This window comes from Mobula hypostoma, chromosome 8 (assembly GCF_963921235.1).
Source record: "Mobula hypostoma chromosome 8, sMobHyp1.1, whole genome shotgun sequence".
Taxonomy (NCBI): domain Eukaryota; kingdom Metazoa; phylum Chordata; class Chondrichthyes; order Myliobatiformes; family Myliobatidae; genus Mobula; species Mobula hypostoma.
Window position 1 is genome coordinate 116,410,522 of NC_086104.1, and position 18,279 is coordinate 116,428,800.

General features: G+C 46.7%; 1 protein-coding gene across 1 annotated transcript; it reads left to right on the forward strand.

Moving 5' to 3' along the window:
• Positions 1 to 4,129: 4,129 nt before the first annotated feature.
• LOC134351187 (urokinase plasminogen activator surface receptor-like) lies at positions 4,130 to 12,575 on the forward strand. Its single transcript, XM_063057297.1, has 5 exons — positions 4,130 to 4,178; positions 5,701 to 5,820; positions 7,407 to 7,544; positions 8,784 to 8,927; positions 11,766 to 12,575. Exons 1-5 carry the CDS (start codon positions 4,130 to 4,132, stop codon positions 12,020 to 12,022), a joined length of 708 nt encoding a protein of 235 aa, XP_062913367.1. The 3' UTR covers positions 12,023 to 12,575.
• The last annotated feature ends 5,704 nt before the right edge of the window (positions 12,576 to 18,279 follow it).

Consider the following 18,279-nt stretch of genomic DNA (forward strand, 5'->3'; position numbering starts at 1 on the left):
ATGATGTCATGCAGGTAACACTGAGTGTCTGGTCCTTACTTTTCTGCCAGAATACAGCTGTAGATACTACTCCAAAAATAAGCCTATTATCGTGATAAAGCCCTTTGTTAATGTACATGTTGGGAAACACTTTGGATTCTTCTTTATTCTCCATCAGTAAATAGGACTTAGCTAAGTCCACTTTGCTGAAGTGTTTTCCTCCAGAAAAGTTTGCAAAAATATCCTCTACACTGGGCCCACATGTCAATCTACTTTTAGTACTGTTGATGGTAACCTTAAAATCACCACAGATTCTGACAGACACACTGGTTACTGGATCCACTCAACCTTGGAAAGAATTCCTTCAGCCTCCATGCTCTCTAACTCACTGGCTGCTTTATCACGGATCAATTGAAGAATTGGATGGGCTTTGCAAAACTTGGGTGCGGCAGTTTCATTTAATACTAGTTTACCCTTGATATGTTTGTGTTTTTAAAATGCCATCCAGAACCATCCAGTACATTTTTAATTTGGTTTTAATTGGCTTCATTGCAGTGGATGTGCCATGCAAATGATGGCTGGATCTTCAATCAAGTTGTAGTTGTCTCAACCAATCATATCTGCACAATGTTGCTCCTACAGCTTTTACCACAAACAAACCCTATGTGGCTTGTTGGGTGATGTATTTCATTATTACAAATGTCATTCCCACATGAGTTATATTTACTTCAGCATAAGTTCTTAGTTGGATACCTGCAGTCTTCAGTTCAGTGTCTTGGATATATCATTCAAACTTATTTTTTTGGAATGACTGAAACAGTTGAGCCACTGTCCAATTCCAATTTAATTAATTTGTCATTCACTTCTGGCATAAGGTATCTTGCTTGTCTATTGTCAGTTTTCACATAGTACATTTCAAGACTACATAATCCTGTGTCACTTGCATCATTATCAGATTTTTCATTAACAGCTTGCAATTACTAGCCTTTTTGAAACTGCAGTTTAACTTGTTATATTTTACTTTCCTCTGTGCAGTCCATTTATTTTTGTCTTCCTGACATACTCTTTATATGTGTCATACATTGTTGCATTTTCTGCAAATTTCACCTTTGAACCTGCATTGATCTGTGAGCCCCTGCCACAATAGTAACACAATTTGTCAGGCAGGCACGCTTCTGGTTAGATGTTGCAATTTTGTTCATACTCATTTTCATTCTTGTTTGCAACTCAGTTGCGTCTCTGACTGCTGTTTCCATTGATACAGTTATTTCAACTGCTCTTTTAAATGTAAGTTGTGCATTTCTTAGGAGCCATTTTTGAATGCTCTCTTGTAAGATTCTACAAACTAAATAATCTATCAGGACATCATTAGGCCCTTATTGAACTGACCATCTCTTCAATTCAGCCACTTTACCAGATGCTACCTGAATTAGAGTGCATGAGCAATAACGGGAGGCTCGACGGACTTGAGTTGTTTGCTCTGGGGAAATGGATGCGGAGGGGGACACCTGATAGAGTTTTCTAAGATTATGGGGGGTGAATATAGGGTGAGTTGAAGAACTGGCACAGGAGACTGGTCAAAGGTGGATCCAAGTGAAGGGGTCTTTCCCAGAGTTGCTGATGCCTGTCTCGATGTATGTCCCTGGGAAGAGCCACTAGACTGGCAAATCTTTCACACAGCCTCAGGGGAATGAAACAATGAAACGGGACACAGAGCCTCTCCAGAAGCAGGATATGGAGTCTTCCTGGAATCTCTTGGCAAATACAGGGCTCACAGAGGCCTTACTTTCTGAAGGCAGGGAATGGTGGGAGTGAGTGGCTGTGACTGAAGTGATCTCCACTCATGTCCTTTCAAACTCTTCCATTATGACTGCTCAGCCCATATAAAATCTGTCCTCCTCTCTGGAGGAAGGTTAGCACTGCAAGCTAGTATGTACTGAAGGGCACCTTCTCTTACCTAATGATCATACACAGAAAGATTCAATCAAAAGCCTCTAGACTTCAGCTGATCTCAATCCTTTCTTTGATATGGGAAAATATCACTCTGGCTAGACCATATTTGGAATATTGTGTTCAGTTCTGGTCCCCTGTTATAGGAAGAATGTAACAGCTTTAGATGTGGTGTAGAGTACATTCACCAGGATTCCGGCTGCATTAGAAAACATGTCTTATGAGGATAGGTTGAGTAAGCTAGGGCTTTTCTCTTTGGAATGAAGATGAGGTGACTGGATAGAGGTATATAAGATGATAAAAAAACAGTAATACAGTAGACAGACATAGGCTTCTTCACAGGGTGGAAATGGCTAATACAAGGGGTGTGATTTAAAGGTTATTGAATGAAAGTAGAGAGGACACCAGAGGTAGTTTTTTCTTATAAAGAGAGTGATGGATATGTGGATAGTACTGCCAGAATTGTGGTGCAGGTAGGTGCATTAGGGACATTTAAGAGACTCTTAGATAGGCACATGGAAAGAAAAAAAAATAGAAGGCTGTGCGGGAGGGAAGGGTTATGTTCATTTTGGGGTAGATTAAAAAGATTAGCCCAAAGTGTCAGTACTGTGCTGTACTGTTCCATGTTCTATGTTTGAGGAATACACCAGAAGCACAGTCACCACTTGGCCTTCTCTGTACGCCCACTGTTCAGTATGATCTATCTGATAGTTCATCTTTCTCTGTGCCTATTCCCCATCACCATTATCCTAGCACACCTAAACCCCTCTATTCAGACACTTATCGGCCTCCTTAATTGCCCTTACACAACTGATCCAACTTCCACCTCCCTCTGGGGCAGAACATTCCCAAGCTTCCTCACCCTCGGACTGAAGCTCTCCTCCTGTGTTAAATAACAAATCCATACCAAGCCCCAAATGTGTGCTCTATCGAGACTCTCCCTCTGGAAAAAAAAACATCTCCATGTCTCTCTTGCCCTGTATGCTGAGGGTCTGAGCTGGTTCAGTAAGATTGTGCCTCATTCCTCTAACACTCTATTACCTCTCTTCAGCAGACGGTGAAAACAAATCAGTTCCATTGAGTGAACGACACCACATCTGACAAAGATGGAATAATTCACCGCCCCTCCCACTGTGTGACTTTCCCTTCTCATGGCCCCCACCCCAGCGCAGTGCTCCCTCCACATCAGTCTTCCCACAGTGCTCCTTCCTCAACGCATCATCTACACCGCTAGCTACATTTGAGAAGGGACTAAAGAGGGCGATTAATGTCCGAACGGTCTTGTGTCAAGTGGACAGACTACCCTGCTAACTAGGGATGTCCGTGGAGGTGGTCCAACCCCACAAGCAGTGAGGGTTGAGGGAACCTCTGGCAACTGCCTGCCCGGGGATAGGGAATGTTTTTAAGTTACAGCACTGGGGAGGTTCCAATATATTGATAAACCCGTTGGTGTGATGGTGAGGGAGAGAATCGAGAGAATGAATGTTTAAGGGGTGGTGGAGGAAATTGAATGAGAAGAAGAGGGGGGAGAGGAAGAGGGAATGAGGTAATTAGAAGGGCAAGGCGCTGAACGGGGGGGGTTAGTGAGAGGGAGACAAAATTAGAGGCGGGGGAGAGAGTGTGTGAGAGACGAGAGCAAGGGAGAGAAAGAGGATCGGAAAGTGGAGGGACAAGGGAAGGAAATGAGGGGTAATGACTGGGGAAAGCGGAGAGAAGAGAAAGCAAAAGATGGGGTAATGAAGGAAATAGAGAGGGGGAGAAGGAGGGTGATGGGGTGGCAGAGAGAGAGAAGGGGAAGAGAGGGACGGTTGTGGATTAGGTATTTACGAGGGTGAGGGGTGAGGGTCTGAAGAGGGAGAGGAGTAGTATGTTTGGTGTGGCAGGGGATGACGACTGTTAGGAAAAGGAGGCGGTGAGGAAGTGGAAGAGGATGGATGGGAGTCAGCAGGTGTATGAAATGGGGGAGAGGCAACCATATGTTGAACCAATATGGCCACCGCAACATCAGTGGCGGCTTGGCTCAATCCACTCCTTCCTGCTTCCTTCTCCTCCCAGCTTTTCCGGGGACTTTTCAGCGTTCAGCCAGGTGGTGAGTGGACACACCCGCATTCGGGCTCCGGTTTCGTTCGGCAATTTTCTCCTCCCACCAGAAGACGCTTTAAAATGCCATCGTGCGCTTCCGGAGCATTGATGCGCAGAGATGGCGATCTTGTTGACACTTGCCCTGTTCTTGGGTTTGGCCGCCGAGGGTAAGTTCGATGCAACCGCCTGCTTTCGCCGATCACAACACTCTCCCGGGACTCTAAACCGGGTTGGGGGTGGGGGGGGGCGTTGATGGAGGTTGGATGACGGTGGGCTCTCCGTCCCGTGGTCGCTTATCCCGGGAGCAGTCTCGGACGGAGAATGCTGGCGTAGATTACCCTGGAAACTATTGTTGGGAAGTCTCTGGTGTGGAATTGTGTTATTGTGTTCCTGTGAAGCAATTCCCGTTAGAGGTGTGGTAGGATATATCCCACTGGGAAATGTGTTACTGCGGGAATTGTTATGGGAACATCCTCCACCCCCCAACCCCGCTGAAAATTGTATTCCTATGGGAAGTGTGATCAAGCTTCACAGTTTCCAGTGGGAATTTCTTAATTCTGTTCCTGTGACTTCTGGAGATTGAAATGTGGAAGGGGTTCTCCCTCTGGGATATGTGTTCATGTGGGGTAGATCAGAGCTTCCCCGCTGGGAACTATGTTCCTGCCGGAACTGTGGGGAGATTTGTCTCTCTGGGAATCGTGCTCCCATAATGGATCACTCAACTCCATCCCTAGCGAGAACCTAGCGTTGCCCTTCTTTTTTGCCCAGCGGGTTCCCCGTGCGGCCGTCTGTGAGGAAGTGTTTTCTCCACATCGAGTCACACCGATGGCGCTCTCCTTCCATCCCGTGGGAGTTCCAGTAACTCGGAATGGGTCGCTCAATTCAAAGACTCTCGGTCTGATATTCCAGCGACGGGTCCGGGAGGTGAGACGCCAATGTACCCGTCCCCACAGACGCAGCCCATTCCCCGAGCGTATCACTGTTTTGTTTCGGGATTTGCTCATCGTTCTAGGGATTTGTTTTTTGGTGGGAATACGAAGATTACGTAATTACGGGCCGGGCGGGGATGTGTGATGAGATTTCTCCCGGATCACAGCGAGCTGTGGTTCCCAAAGCTGCTATGCGCTACACTCAGTTTAAGGTGTGTCTGGATGGCAAATGCTAGTAGTCCGGACACGGCGGCATATCCGCCCCACCTTCTCCGGATAAATGGATGAGGCTTTATTATGAGTATTTCATGGTCCAGTGTACTGACTCAGACAAATGGTTGCAATTTAGGAATCGGGGGTGGGGGCTACAGAGTCAGGGAGAAGGAGGGAGGGATTCATTGAAAAGGGGAAGAGAGTAGGGGAGTGATGGGGAGGGTAAAGGAGTCGGAAACGGGTGGTGTTATAGAGATGGAGAGGGTTGTACGGGAAGGAGTGTGGTAGCAGGTACAGGGGTTGGAAGGAATGGGCGATGGAGACGGATGAACGATACGCATTTGGTACGCAAGATGGATGCAACCACGAAGAGGACACGCCGGAGGTATATCGGTGGGTCCAGGGAGGGAGAAGAGAAGATAATGAAGAGTGTGGGTGGGGAGGGAGAGGAGAGGGGACGGGGAGTGAGGGAGGTGTGGTGGTGTGTTGCGGTTGGACAGCAGTAAATGATCCTAGGACATTTCTGACGGAGATTCTCTTTCCGCAGCCACCTCCCTCCAATGTTACAGCTGCCACAATTTCAACCAGAACTGCACACTGAAAGCCAACGGTTGTAATGACACCCTGCACCAGACCTGCCGCAGTCTCACTGTCCGTGAGAAAGGCCGTAAGTTCCCTCAACTGACTTTACGTAGAGCCTGCGCAGTCCAGTGAGCTGAAGAAATAAGCGAGCAATCGGCCGAGGCGCAAGGGACGAGATGGGGTGGGGAAGGGCAGAGGGTGGGAAGGGAGAGGAAAGGAGTTGGAGGAATCATGTCAGGTTTATTATTACGGACGTATGTTGTAAAATTCGTCGTTTGTGGCAGTAGTACAGCGCGAGACATAAAAATGACTAGTTTGCAGTAAAAATCTAAATCAATTTATAGCGCCAAACACGAATAGCGAGTTAGTGTTCGCGATTCCATGGACCGTACAGGAATCTGATTAACTCAGAGCATAGGAGAAAAAGCTGTTCTTAAAGCATTGAGTGTGTGTATTCAGGCAGCTGTACCTCTCCCTGATGGTGGTCATGAGAAGAGGGCATGTACCCGATAGCGAGGATGTTCTGTGACGGATGCCGCTTTCTTGGATCACCGACTTTTTAAAGTGGTGCAGCTGGCGGAGTGTCCAGCCCAATGCAGCCCCTTTCGATCCTGCACATTGGAGCCTCCATACCAGTCAGAATTCTACTCTACCGTACACGAGTAGAAAATTAATAGTTGTGTGGGGGGGGGGGGCGGGTGGTAGGGAGAGATATCAAGTCTCCACAACTCCTCGTGAAACATAGCCACTGGCGTAGCTTCTTCGTGGTTGTATCAATATATTTTGGGTCCAGGATATTGCGTGGATATTCCGAACGGAGATGTTGCCGCCCAGGACTTGATTCTGCTTACCTTTTCCCTGGATAAGGACTGATAGTCCCCTTCCTGTGGCCAACAATTTCTTAGTCTTACTGATGTTGAACACAAGGTTGTTGCTGCAACAGCACTCATCCAGCCTGTCCGCCACTCCTGTACGCCGCCTCATCACCGTCTGAGACCGACACAACAACGTTGCGCATATCCGGCCGCATTGGAGCTGTTTGAGCTGTGTCCTGCCACACGGTCGCTGGAGGCAGAGGGAATGTCATGGGAAGGGGAATGAAGGGATAGACGGAGCAGGAATGGTAGAGGGGAAATGAGGAAAGGGAGGGTGGGAGAGGCATGAAGGGACAGGGAACGGGAATGGGAGACGAGGGTGACAGGAAAAATGTGAGACAAGACGGAGGGAAAGGGAGAGGAAGAGGGGCACAGAGAGACAGTGGGGAGGAAGTGGTTTGTGGAAGAGGTGTGCGGTAGATGTATGGAGGGGGAGGCGATGTACAGCGGAAGGAGGGAGGAAATGAAGGCAGACTGGGAGGAAGGAACACGGAGTGGGGCAGAAGAAAGGAGGGAGAGGGAGGAACTGGAGGAGTTAGGGAGAGGTGAGAGGAGTAGTGGAGGAAAGTGGAGAGTGGAGGAGGGGGGAGTAGATGAAGTGATGGGGAGAAGAACGGAACTGTGTGAGGAAGAGAACAGATGTTGGAATGTGTGGGAAGCGTGATGGGAGAGTAGGAAGGGGAGATGAAACTCAGTGAAGGGGAGACGAGGAGAGGGGTTGGGGGTGAGAATATATGAGCCTGGCAACGGGATGGGTTGCACCAAGTGCCAGTATAACGCTTACGGTTACCCACAGGAAGCCACGACCACGAGTACATCGTAAACGGATGTGGGCACTGCCTGGGTCTCATTACCTTCAATAGTGGCCCCTACTCGGCCTTCCTGCACGCTACCTGCTGTAACTCGGACCTGTGCAACGATCAAGTGGAACCAGGTACGGAGGAGCAGGGGAGGGGCGGGGGTAGGGGGCGAGAGGGGAGCGACATACTCTGTTCTCCATATTGTATCCGGTGCTCCCTGGGCGGCCTCCTATACGTCGGTGAGACCTGATAAAGATTGCGGTCCGCTTTGTTGAACAATTTTGTTCTTGTCACTGTAAAAGGTACGATCTGCCGGTGGCGACCCACTTCAAGTTGACTTGCTATTCCCATTACCAAGTGTCGGTCCATGACCCCCTCTACTCTCCCGATAAGGCCACTCTCAGGTGGGAGGCGCAGAACTTCATGCTCCGTCTAGGTAGATTCCAATCTGATGGCGCGAACATAGATTTCTCTAAATTCTGGTAACTTCTCTTCCTTCCCGCTCACTTTTAATCTTTCGCTATTCAGGTTATCCTCACACCTAACCTCTCACTTGCTTATCACCACCTTCTGGTTCCCCTCCTCCTTCCCATGGTCTACCCTCCTCTCTCCTGACATTCAGCCAGTTACCTTTCCTACCTATCGGCTCCCTGCTTCTTATTTCAGCCCCTTTCCCTTATACATCCACCTTTCCCCTGAACTGGCTTTACCTATCACTGGCCAGCTTGTACTCCTTCTCCTCGCTCTGCCTTCTCATTCTGGACGTCTCCCCCTTCCTGTCCAGTCCCAATGAAAGGTCTCAGCCCGAAACTTCCTCTTGGGCCTCTTGTCTGTTTATTTCCCTCCTTAGATACTGCCTGCTGACTTCCGAGAGCATTTTGTGATCCGTGCGCTCTCTCTTTCGCTCGCTCTCTCTCTTCCCACATACTATCCCTCTCAGAGTGCGTTCCTCTTTCCATCTCTCTCTCCGTCGGTCATTGTCCCACCCCTTCATCTACATCCCTTTACACCGCCCTCACTTGCTCGCTCCCTTTCCCAGACATCCGCTAAAACACGAATCAGAAATTTAAATGATTGGTATCAATTTTCCGCACTAATCATCTAACTCCCTGTTTGGTACAGCAAGATCCCACGAGAGGGAGCTCCCTCCTCACCGTCACTTCCACCGCAGCGCTTTTTCCTCGCAGTCCCTCACACAGCGCTGAGAATATTTAATACAGACATGTTCTCAGTCGCACACGCTCAGAGACCAAGACTCCACCACTTTCTTGAGAAGGATTTGGAGGGGGTGGGGACCTGCGGGTTGTGATGCTTCAGGGAGCGGACAAAGGGGTGGGGACGGGCTCTGGTGACCATGTGTGTCCTTTTAACAGAGAAAGAGAACAAGGTCCCGAACGGCCTGGAGTGCGAGGGCTGCTTCGCGTTAACGGAGGCAGGCTGTAACCGCTCTATGGCCGCGGTGAAATGCTACGGGCAACAGGACCGGTGTATTCATACGTCGGGCAACTTGCACTGGTGTAAGTTCAGCCCGCTCTCCGTGAAACCGCGAAAACATCTGGTAATTGAGGGGAATTGTCCTGACTGAAGTGCCGTGACGAGTGGTGTACCGTAATGATCCTTACTGGAATCTCTTCTGTATGTGATGTTTAGAAATGATATGGATGAAATACAAACGCAAGAGATTGTGCAGATACTAGAATTTCAGAGCATCACACACAAACTGCTGGGGGAGCTGAGCAGGTCAGGGAGTATTTATGGAGGGGAATAGGGGCCTCACAGTAGCATAGCGGTGAACGAGCTACAGGAGCCTCAAGGCACACATAGAATTAACGATTCAGGAACAACTTGTTTCCCTCTGCCGTCAGTTTTCTGAATGGACGTTGAACCCAACCACACTACATCACTAGCTTCTTTTTCTATTCATTACTTATTTAATTTAACATTTGTAATAGATATACTTCTTACTGTAAAGACGGATCTAGTGCTTTCCCTGCTTATGTGATGGATAGTCTTTACTCGGGCCTCCAGCCGGTTTCAGGTATCGATTACCGATGTTTCGATGTCTAACTCTACCATCTTCATCAGGGGCGATTCCTGCGCATGTTTCTTCCGGTGGTATTTATAAACACCGTAGTCCGTCCCTCCTGACTGGTTACTCCTCTTGCAATCAGGTTTCTGCTTTCCCACCTTGTTTACCATGAAATTTTTATTTAGACACCTTGGTCTTTGTTGCAGTGATTCTCCTCCAGTTTTATTTCAATGGCTTCCTTTACCAGACGGCTCCAAAAGACAATGGCGCGACACAGTAGCTTTGAGCCGACGAAGTCAATGGTTGGTAAATGCGCTTGGCGCCCCCCCCCAACTTCGCCATTCCCTACTCCTAATTCCCTCGCTCTCCTTACTTGCCCATCACCTCCCTCTGGCGCTCCTCCCCTTCCCTTTCTTCCATGAACTTCTGTCCTCTCCTATCAGATTCCGCCTTCTGCAGCCCTTGATGTCTGTCACCAATCGACATCACCAAGCTCCTTACTTCACCCCTCCCTCTCTCCCGGTCCCGGTTTCACCTATCACCCACTGCCTTGTATTTCTCCCCCCCCCCCCCACCACCACCTTCTTACTCTGAGTTCTCTTCCTTATTCTCCAGTGCTGATGAAGAGTCCTGGCCCGAAACGTCTACCGTTTACTCTTTTCCATAGATGTTGCCTGGCCTGCTGAGTTCCTCAAGCATTTTGTGTGGATTGTTTGGATTTCCAGCATCTGCAAATTCTCTCTTGTTTGTGAATTCTCCACCTATATCGGTATTTCTGGCAGTCTTCTACACAGTCTACAACACCACTGATTATTGTAACGTCTGAAAACTTAGTAAGCCACCAATGCATGTTTTCCTCCAGGTTACTGATATACCCACACTTAGCGGAGATCCCAGTGTAGATATCCTGTCTTCTCTCCTATCATGAGCCTTTCTATCCAGTTCAGTTTTTCTGAGGGGGCAGAAAAATGTCCTCAGCAGATGTTAGTAAAACAGCTGGGGTTGTAGACAGCGTAGAAGCATATGAAAAGTCACAGGGGGATATTGATCAGCTGGGTGTGTACGCAAAGGATTGGTAAGTGATTTTTCAAACCAGCTATATATGAGGTGTTGCATTCTGGGTGATCAAACCAGGGTTGTGCTTACACAGTGAATGGTGGGCCCCTGGTGAGTGTTATGGAATAGGAGTACAAATTCACTGGAAATGATAACACAAGTAGGCAGGATTGCGAAAAGAATATTGGGTACACTAGCCATCATCAGCCAGGAAAACAGGAAGTCAATCAGACAGGGAACTAGCAAGTTATGTTGCAGTTATAAAGATATTGGTGAGGCCACATTTGGAGTATTGTGTACCGTTTTAGTTGCTATGATAGGAAAAGTTGAAGATGTAGAAGAGTGCAGAAAAGATTTGCCAGAATGTTTCTTGAACTTGGAGTCCCGAGTTAGAAGGAGAATTTGTGCAGACTAGCACTTTATCCCCTGCAAACTGAGACTGAGTGTTATATTAGAACTTCAGGGCTCTAGATACTGTGAAAGCCAGGGAGGGGTGTTGTAAACAAGAAAGCAAGAGCTTAAAATCAGAAGTGAGAGATTTAAAATTAACATCAGTTTCTTATCAGAGGGAGTGTTGCTATTTATAATTTTCCTATTTAAGGGGAAAGTTGACAGATTCTTGATTAACCAGGTCTCAAAAGTTACAGGAAGAAGGCAGGGGAATGAGGGATAATTATTGAATACTGAATGACCTAGATAGAATAGCTGTGGAGAAGATGTTTCCTATAGTAGGAAAATCTAGGACCAGTGACCACAGCTTCAGAATAGAGGGAAGGTCGTTTTGAACAGAGAAGAGGAAGAATTGAGGCTAGTGAATCTGTGGAATTCATTGCTACAGGTGGCTGCAGAGGCCAGGTCATAGAGTATATTTAGAGAAGTGGTTGATAGATTCTTGATTAGTTATGGCATCAAAGGTTATGGGGGAGAAGGCAGAAGAATAGGATTGAGAAGGATAATAAATCAGCCATGATCGGATGAAAGAGCAGACTTGATGAGCTGAATTGACTAATTCTGCTCCTACAATATGTTTTATGGAAAACATGGTTGAGGCGAGCACCTTAGCCATGTTTAAAAAACATATAGATACTGACGTGGAGAGGAAAGATTTAGAGGTTTGAAAGCCATAAGTGGGCAGATGGGACTCATTCCCTAGGAGCACTCAGGTGTGTTGGGCTAAAAAGCCTGCTTCCTTGCTGTGACTCCGTAACACTGAGGGCTGGCCAGCCTCTTGAATCTGCTGCTGACGTTGTTCCCTCTCCTTTCTCCACAGTGGACAACTCTACTTACGTCTTGAAGGGTTGCGCGTCCCACTATGTCTGCCACAACAATAACTCAATCTCCGTCTTCGGCCTGGAGCCCAACACTGGCTTTTACTGCTGCCAGGGTGACCGGTGTAACCTGGAGTTTCGGAACCTGACACGGGACAGCACAATGGCACTGAACACCGTCAATGCAGCCACTTCCCTTGGCACCCAGAGTCTCCTACTCATCGCCCAACTGCTGATATTGAGGGTTTCTGAACTCTAGGATGCAACGTCTCAGGGGAACAAGTGGGAGTGGGTGCTGAGTTCCTTGCCTAATGCAATGGAGGCGGCTCTGGTGGGGAGTGGGGAGGGAATGGCAGTCACTTCAGGATTCATAGCCTCAAATCCAACCCCTCCCTCCCTCCTCTTTCTCTCCCAGTTATCCTCTCTGCATCCCTCCCTTCCACCCTGTCAATCCTGAACTCAACCCACTGTCCCACTCTCTCCATGACTCCATGTTTAAAGCTAATCCCATTGCCCTCCCTCTGTCAATCCCAATCAAATCCCACTGCCCCGCTCTCTCCCCACCAGCTGTGCTTCAGTCCACAAACCCAGCCCACTACCCCACTCTCCCTCCACAGCACTGTCAGTCCCCAAACTAATCCCACTGCCCTCTGTCTCTTCACATCACTGTGTCAGACCCTAATGGTCTCATGGCCTAACCCCAACTATTCTCCTTCATTCTCTCTGTCTCCCCTTCTCTGTTTTCATCTCAGTGTGATACGAACATGAATAATATTTGATTTACTTTACGTAAATAAACATGTGAACCTTGGACCTGATTTGTTCTCTATGTGTCAGTTTTTTCCAAGATTCTCTTACGTAAATTCAGTTTGTATCCTGAAAACTGGCTAAAATTAGAAAGTAGAGAAAGCACTGGAGGTAATGAAGTCTCGACATTAGAAATAAAAAGCAATTGGTCATCAGCATAAAGCGAAACTTTATGAAGAGTCCCTCTCCTTAAAATACCAGTGATATCATTAGATTCTCTAAAAGCAATGGCTAAGGGTTCTGAAGCCAAGTTAAAGAGCAAAGAGCTCAAGGAACAACCTTGTCTAGTTCCACGCTGAAGTTTAAAAGGTTTGGAATATAGAAAATTGGTAAGGACCCTTGCAGAAGGAGATAAATAAAGTAATTTAATCCATTGAATAAAATCTCGCTCAAAATTAAATTTTCCTAAAGTTTTAAATAAATAATTCCATTCAACCTGATTAAAAACCTTCTTACCATCCAAAGAAATCACACATTCTGATATCTCCTTAGAAAGGAAATAAACGAAGGGGCTGCAGTTTTCCACCTCAGACCCGAGTAATTATCAGGCAGGGTGAGAGAGGGAGCGGGGCAGGAGGAGTGGATGGAGGAAGAAAAAAGAAAGGAAATAAACAACGTTTAATAAATGACAAATATTAAAGCGGGAATATCGATTTTTAATAAATCCAGTCTGATCATCAGAAATGATAGATGGTAAAATATTTTCAATCCTTTGAGCCAGAACTTTGGATAGGATTTTAGTATCAACATTAAGTAAAGAGATTGGTCTGTATGAAGAGCATTCAGTTCGGTTCTTATTCTTTTTTAAGTATAACCGAAATAGAAACTTCATAAAAAGATGGTGGCAACCTACCCAACTTAAAGGAGTCCGAAGAAACTACACATAAATGAGGTATAAGCAATGAGGAAAAAGCCTTATAAATTTCTGCAGAAAATCCACCAAGACCTGGAGCCCTCCCCGAGTGCAAGGAACGTACAGCCTCCGAAATTTCCTCATACAAAATAAGTTAATCCAGCTGTTTTCAGTTATCAACAGAAAGTGTAGGAATGTTTAATTGGTCTAAAAATATTCATTACAGTGTTATCTTCGGGAGGGTCAGAACTATAAAGTTTAGAATAAAATTCTTTAAAAATATCGTTTATTTCTACGTGGTCCGTTGTCCTATCACCATTGGCTTTACAAATTTCTTTAATTTGCCGTTTACCTATAAAAGTTTATAATTGGTTAGCCAATACTTTACCTGCTTTGTCTCTGTCGATATAAAATTGACTTTTATTTTTTATAAGTTGAGTTTCAATTGGATATGTTAAAAGAAGATAATATTTAGTTTGAATTTCAGCACATCTCATATATAAAGCAGGACCTGGAGCCAAGGCATATTTTTGGTCTAACTGTTTTAACTGATTTGCTAATTCAATTCTCTCTTTATTAGCTTTTTTCTTGACACTTGCAGTATAGGAAATATTTTGACATCTAATAAAAGCCTTAAAGGCATCCCAACGAATAAGACTAGAAGTTCTTTCCAAAGTATTCTCTTTAAAAAAAAGAATAATTTGTCTCTCCAGAAATTTAAAGAACTCTTTATCAGATAACAAAGTTAAATTAAAACACCAAGATCTGTTTGTTTGAGGAATACCAGGAATAAAGATAAAAGCACCAGAGCATGATTTGAAACAGCAACTTCTTTATATTCACAGGATTGAACTGAATGAAGCATTTGACTATCAATAAAAATGTAATCAATCCTGGAATATATATGATGGACATGAGAAAAAAACGAATACTCCCTATGTTGTGGATTTAAAAACGCCATACATCAACAATACCACATTTCATTAAAAAAAAAATTGAATAAAAAAGCTGATTTATTAGGTGTCGCTGTTTTAAAGGATGACCTATCTAAAACTGGATCTAACCAGCAATTAAAGTCTCCTCCAATCACCAATGAGGAAAGGCTCAAATCTGGCCGCAACAAAAAAAAACGCTCAAAAAATCCTGGATCATTTGTATTCAGAGCATACAGATTAGCAAATACCATTAATTTATTATCTAATTTCCCTGACACTATGACAAAGCGCCCATTAGTATCAGACACTACTTTATGTTGGACAAAGAGAACTGTATTATCAATAAAGATCGAAACTCCCCTTGACTTAACCTGGAACGAGGAGTAAAAATGTTGTCCATTCCATCTACTGAAAAGACATAAGTTTTAACATTTACGTAAGTGTGTTTCTTATAAAAAAAGAATTGGTGCCTTAAGATTTTTAATATACGCAAAAATCTTATTCCGCATCACAGGGTGATTTAATCCTTTCACGTTAAGACTGAGTAAATTAATATTAAACTCCATTATTAATACCAATTAATAAATGAATTAAAGTAATAACCAGTAAAATCAACATTAAAACCTTATCCCGGGAGCAGTCTTGGACGGAAAATGCTGGCGTAGATTCCCCTGGATACTAATGTTGGGATTTCTCTCGTGTGGAATTGTGTTATTGTGTTCCTGTGAAGCAATTCCCGTTAGAAGTGTGGTGGGATATGTCCAACTGGGAAAGGTGTTACTGAGGGAATTATTATGGGAACATCCTCCACCCCGCAACCCTGCTGGAAATTGTATTCCTATGGGAAGTGTGATCAAGCTTCCCAGTTTCCAGTGGGAATTTCTTAATTCTGTTCCTGTGACTTCTGGACATTGAAATGTGGAAGGTGCTCTCCCTCTGGGATTTGTGTTCATGTGGGGTAGATCAGAGTTTCCCCGCTGGGAACTGTGTTCCCGTCGGAATTGTGGGTAGATTTGTCCTGCTGGGAATTGTGCTCCCATAATGGATCACTCAACTCCATTCCCAGTGCGAACCTTGCGTTGCCCTCCTGTTTCGCTCAGTATGTTCCCCGTGCAGCAGTTGGTGAGGAAATGTTTTCTCCACACCCAGTCACACCGGTGGCGCTCTCCTTCCATCCCGTGGGAGTCCAACTGTCGACATGTTCTCAGTCGCACACGCTCAGAGATCGAGAATCCACCACTTTCTTGAGAAGGATTTGGAGGGGGTGGGGACCTGCGGGTGGTGATGTTTCACTGTCGCACAGTTACTCGTGTCCTTCATAGTTACCCGGTTGCGAGAGGGTTTCGAGAAGGCTTGCCGGAGGAGTCCGCGGTAAACACTGCGGCCCGTGTGGAGGAGGTGGAGTGTTTAGGGGGGATAGGTGGGGTGCGATTAAGAGAGCTGCCCTTCTCAGAGTTTTTAGAGGCGCATTCACCCAGGGAAGTGGGGAGTGCCCTATCACACTCCTAACCTGTGGATGAAGGACAGGTAAGATGGAGGGTATGGAATAAACCCACCCAGGGGAATTCCTCTTCTCAACCCGTCTCTTGCAAAAACGCCATCCCCTTCTCGCAATTCCTCTGTCTCTGCCGCACTATCTGATCTCAGGATGAGGCTTTTCATTCTAGGACGAGGGAGATGTCCTTCTTTTTTAAAGAAAGGGGCTTCCCTTCCTCCACTATCAACTCTGCTCTTAAACGCATCTCCCCCATTTCACGTACATCTGCTCTCACTCCATCCTCCCGCCACCCCACTAGGAATAGGGTTCCCCTGGTCCTCACCTACCACCCCACCAGCCTCCGGGTCCAACATATTATTCTCCGTAACTTCCGCCACCTCCAACGGGATCCCACCACTAAGCACATCTTCCCTCCCCGCCTCTCTCTGCTTTCCGCAGGGATTGCTCCCTACGCGACTCCCTTGTCCATTCGTCCCCCCCCCCATCCCTCCCCACTGAGCTCCCTCCTGGCATTTATCTGTGTAAGCGGAACAAGTGTTACACATGCCCTTACACTTCCTCCCTTACCACCATTCAGGGCCCCAAACAGTCCTTCCAGGTGAGGCGACACTTCACCTGTGAATCGGCTGGGGTGATATACTGCGTCCGGTGCTCCCGATGTGGCCTTCTATATATTGGTGAGACCCGACGCAGACTGGGAGACCGCTTTGCTGAACACCTACGCTCTGTCCGCCAGAGAAAGCAGGATCTCCCAGTGGCCACACATTTTAATTCCACATCCCATTCCCATTCTGACATGTCTATCCACGGCCTCCTCTACTCTAAAGATGAAGCCACACTCAGGTTGGAGGAACAACATCTTATATTCCGTCTGGGTAGCCTCCAACCTGATGGCATGAACATCGACTTCTCTAACTTCCGCTAATGCCCCACCTCCCCCTCGTACCCCATCCGTTATTTATTTATATAAACACATTCTTTCTCTCACTCTCCTTTTTCTCCCTCTGTCCCTCTGAATATACCCCTTGCCTATCCTCTGGGTTCCCCCCCCCCACCCTTGTCTTTCTTCCCGGACCTCCTGTCCCATGATCCTCTCGTATCCCTTTTGCCAATCACCTGTCCAGCTCTTGGCTCCATCCCTCCCCTCCTGTCTTCTCCTATCATTTTGGATCTCCCCCTCCCCCTCCAGCTTTCAAATCCCTTACTCACTCTTCCTTCAGTTAGTCCTGACGAAGCATCTCAGCCTGAAACGTCGACTGCACCTCTTCCTAGAGATGCTGCCTGGCCTGCTGCGTTCACCAGCGTTTGATGTGTGTTGCACGAATTTCCAGCATCTGCAGCATTCCTGTTGTTCAGGGGAATTGAATGTGTCCCATAGACTGTTCCCTATAGATGGGCAAGACCCTTGGAGTATCACTGGGAGACCACTCTCTACCCAGTGCCCTGAACCACTCTGGGAGGTGTGGTGGGGAAAGGGTCTAACAGGCTTGGTGGGTAGGCGTTGAAGCTGAGGGAGCGGACAATGGGGTGGGGACGGGCTCTGGTGACCGTATGTGTCCTGTTTGCAGAGAAAGAGAACAAGGTCCCGAACGGCCTGGATTGCGAGGGCTGCTTCGCGTTAACGGAGGCAGATTGTAACCGCTCTGTGGCCGCGGTGAAATGCCACCGGCAACAGGACCGGTGTATTCATACGTCGGGCAACCTGCACTGGTGTAAGTTCAGTCCGCTCCTCCGTGAAACCGCGATAACCGCGGTACTTGAGGGAAATTGCCCTGACTGAAGTGCCATGACGTGTGGTATACCGTGATGATCCTTACTGGAATCTCTTCTGTATGTGATGTTTAGAAATGATATGGATGAAATACAAACGCAAGAGATTGTGCAGATGTTAGAATTTCAGAGCAACGCTCACGAACTGCTGGAGGAGCTGAGCAGGTCAGGGAGTATTTATGGAGGGGAATAGGGGCCTCACAGTAGCATAGCGGTGAATGAGCTACCGGAGCCTCAAGGCACACACACAATTAACGATTCAGGAATAACTTTTTTCCCTCTGCCGTCAGATTTCTGAATGGACGTTGAACCCAACCACACTACAATACTAGCTTCTTTTTCAATATATTACTTATTTAATTTAACATTTGTAATAGATATACTTCTTACTGTTGTGACAAGAATACACATAGATTAAGATGTTAGCTGTCCTGTGTGATCAGCAGTTGGTCTGCCACCTGTCTTCAGGAGAGAGAGAGATAAGGAAAACAATGGCGCAGCATCTGTAGATGTGTAATGAAGGGGAAGGAGAGCTGTCAAGAGCAGCTCCCCCTTTGAACCCTGAACTGTTTGAAGTGATGGACAGGCGATACCCCAGCAGGGGGATAAAAAGGGTCAGGTTTGCTAAGGCAGCACACACACGACACCTGAGG

Coding starts and splice junctions, on each gene's coding strand:
- LOC134351187 (XM_063057297.1), top strand. CDS start 4,130: ATGGCGATCTTGTTGACACTTGCCCTGTTCTTGGGTTTGGCCGCCGAG. Junction 5,821..7,406: donor CACTGTCCGTGAGAAAGGCC/GTAAGTTCCCTC, acceptor GGTTACCCACAG/GAAGCCACGACCACGAGTAC. Junction 7,545..8,783: donor CAACGATCAAGTGGAACCAG/GTACGGAGGAGC, acceptor TCCTTTTAACAG/AGAAAGAGAACAAGGTCCCG.